Raw genomic sequence first — 2,754 nt, forward strand, 5'->3', positions numbered from 1 at the left:
GAATTACGTTTTTGTGACCGGTCACTGACCGAATCGTTCCCCGGACATGGCATTTCAGGAGCCCGGCTGTCGCTTGGTATGGCAGATAATGTGGTTTTACCCTTTTTTATATAAAAAAGTTTTTATATACCTCTAAAAGGTAATTCTTCCGTAAAAAACATAGAGACAAGGTAATAAGACTTCTTTTTCTTTGAGAAGAAAAGGTGACAAAGACTCGGACTGCTCACAAGTCCTGGTGACCGCCTTCTTTCCCCCACAAGTCCGGCCGCTGGTTGCCGGGATCCGCTACAAGTTCGCCGGCTTTTCACCCTTCTCTCTCCTATTTTTCCTTGTCCACTCCCCCACTCTGGCTGCGAGGTGCGAGCAAAGGCTTTGTATCTGAAGCCCATAGGGGCCCAAACAAAGCCCACCTACTGGTGCAAATTTCCCCTTCCCCACAACCACACGCGGCGGCGGCGGTGTGTAGAGAGAGAATAATGGAGGGGAGAGAAGACGACAAGAAAGGCGGCGCCGCCGCCCCCGGCAGCTCAGCGCCGGGGACGAGATTCAAGAACCTGGTCTCCAGGGAATACTACAGCCACAAGAAGAAGGTACTGCTCCATGCCCCACTCTGCACGGGAATTCTCCCTCTGCGCCCCTAAAACCCAAAGTCCCGCGAGAAAGAAGTCCGAAATTACCCAATGCCGGATCTTTCCTTGATGTGAATCCCTCGACCCCTAGCGTCGCAAGTTAAAAGGAGGATAGGATATGAAAGTTCCAATATTTGGGTCGTCCGGTTTCGTTTTCTACATGGGGAGCAAAGTTGCGGGGAAACTTCGATTCGAGCTAATTGTTAGGTCACCAGTTTTTCTTTTTTGGAGAAAAGTATACTGATCATACTTTCTTTGTCGAGTGGTTCTTTTCCATTATAATGAAGAAAATTGGTGTTAGCATGCTGAGAAAGAAAGCCAATTCCGTGTCAGGCGCTTATTTAGTTTCGTATGTTTGTTGGGAAAAGAGGGAGAAACCATCTTCCTTTCAGAAAAAAAATTGTATTTGTGAGGATCATTTGGTTGCTTTATGTTGTTTGTTTTGCTAAAAAGAACTCCTTCCTTCTAGTCTACTACTAAATACTTACGCATAAAATTTTAGCTGCTTTTGTGCTCTTTGTTCTTCCTTTACTTGGTATTCCTTATCAATGCAGATTTTTGTATGATCACTGATCTTTTGTATTTTATTAGGTGCACTCTGTAGCATGGAACTGCATAGGCACAAAGCTTGCTTCAGGCTCTATAGATCATACTGCCCGTGTCTGGAGCATTGATCCCCATGGCCATGTAACTTCCTCTCCTTGTTTCCTAATTGCTACAAGAATAACCCTGCTTGTTACAGAGTTAGATAACCCTTTTTTGTTGTCAAGCACTCCAATTTTTCATACCTTTTCTTTTGTGAAATCTATGTAATTTGGAACCTCTTACATTTCATAGAATGCTAGTACCAAGTTATGATCTTAGCAACAATATATTGTAGCATGCACATTTGCTTTGGCATGCTCATGCTGGCCCTTAGTGTACCAAAGATGGGTCAGTATAATTGGATGATCGCAATCTACCAAGCTATCTATTATCTTGAAATTGCAGAAGTTTACCAGGCATTCTGTATTCCTGTTTGCAGGATTGTGTGCACAATAGGGCCACCTTAACGAGAACAGATTTTGTGCCAATAGTTGCCACTATGCTCATTATTCAAAATCCACTTTCTGAGTTTTAAATAATGTCCAATAATTCATTGGCGCAAATATTCTATGCCATGTGCGCAGTGGACCTGCCAAAATTCATCAGCAAATATGACTTATTGTGACATGTACAAAAGAGACAAATTAATGGCTATGTTACTTAAGGGTCTTCTCTTTTTAATCTAATTCGTAAATATTCATATTCTTGGACAAAATCCATGAATTATTTTTTGGAAACTCGGAAAAGAGAAGAGAGGAATATGGGATGTAGTGGAACCTAGTTGCCAAATTCACTTTCCCCACCTTAACACATTTAAGGATTTCTGTTATGTCTGTTCGGTTCCTTAGTTACCTCTTGTAATCAAATTCGTTATTGTTTACAGTTTGTAGAACACTGTGGCCATAGTTTATTAACATGAGTCAGTGAGTAGTGAATTTTATTCTATACAGTGGTATTACTTGGAACAAGTTATGCATTTATCGATGAACTGTTAGCTACACTAAATTGGTTTACTTGCTTAAGAATGAACATTTAGTTCTTTTGTAGGTATTTTGTTTCATTGGAACTTCCAGACTGCAAACAATGCTGACACCACTTCTTATCATACACAGTCCAAGGTTAAAGACATTGAACTGAAAGGCCACTCAGATAGTGTAGATCAGTTATGCTGGGATCCAAAGCATCCTGACACAGTTGCCACTGCAGCTGCTGACAAGTCAATTCGCCTTTGGGATGCGCGAAGTAAGTAATACACTTCATCTTTGATGGTCAAGGTGCTAAAACTGTCAGTCAAGTCCCGCATTGTTAATGACTTGGGACATTTACATTTCTGCCCTTAACTCTAACCCACTACTCAGATATACACCTAATTCTTGAGGCTGCTCGAATCTGCACCTTTTCCTTCAAGGCTCGTTATAGAAATACCCTTTCGTGCCATTTTCATCCTGTCAAAGGGGCTTGACCGTTTACACGACGTTTCCTGGTCGTTTTTGCCCCTCCTTACAAGCAGATGAGCTCTCTATGAATAAGTCACTTACAA

General features: G+C 41.8%; 1 protein-coding gene across 1 annotated transcript; it reads left to right on the forward strand.

Moving 5' to 3' along the window:
* The first annotated feature begins 228 nt into the window (after positions 1 to 228).
* On the forward strand, positions 229 to 2,485 carry LOC125529101 (THO complex subunit 3-like). Its single transcript, XM_048693510.1, has 3 exons — positions 229 to 590; positions 1,221 to 1,316; positions 2,327 to 2,485. The coding sequence occupies exons 1-3, from the start codon at positions 477 to 479 to the stop codon at positions 2,462 to 2,464; spliced, it is 348 nt and encodes a 115-aa protein (XP_048549467.1). The 5' UTR covers positions 229 to 476; the 3' UTR covers positions 2,465 to 2,485.
* Positions 2,486 to 2,754: the final 269 nt, after the last annotated feature.

The sequence above is a fragment of the Triticum urartu genome, unplaced genomic scaffold (genome assembly GCF_003073215.2).
Source record: "Triticum urartu cultivar G1812 unplaced genomic scaffold, Tu2.1 TuUngrouped_contig_5340, whole genome shotgun sequence".
NCBI lineage: Eukaryota > Viridiplantae > Streptophyta > Magnoliopsida > Poales > Poaceae > Triticum > Triticum urartu.

Coding starts and splice junctions, on each gene's coding strand:
- LOC125529101 (XM_048693510.1), top strand. CDS start 477: ATGGAGGGGAGAGAAGACGACAAGAAAGGCGGCGCCGCCGCCCCCGGC. Junction 591..1,220: donor ACTACAGCCACAAGAAGAAG/GTACTGCTCCAT, acceptor GTATTTTATTAG/GTGCACTCTGTAGCATGGAA. Junction 1,317..2,326: donor GCATTGATCCCCATGGCCAT/GTAACTTCCTCT, acceptor TATCATACACAG/TCCAAGGTTAAAGACATTGA.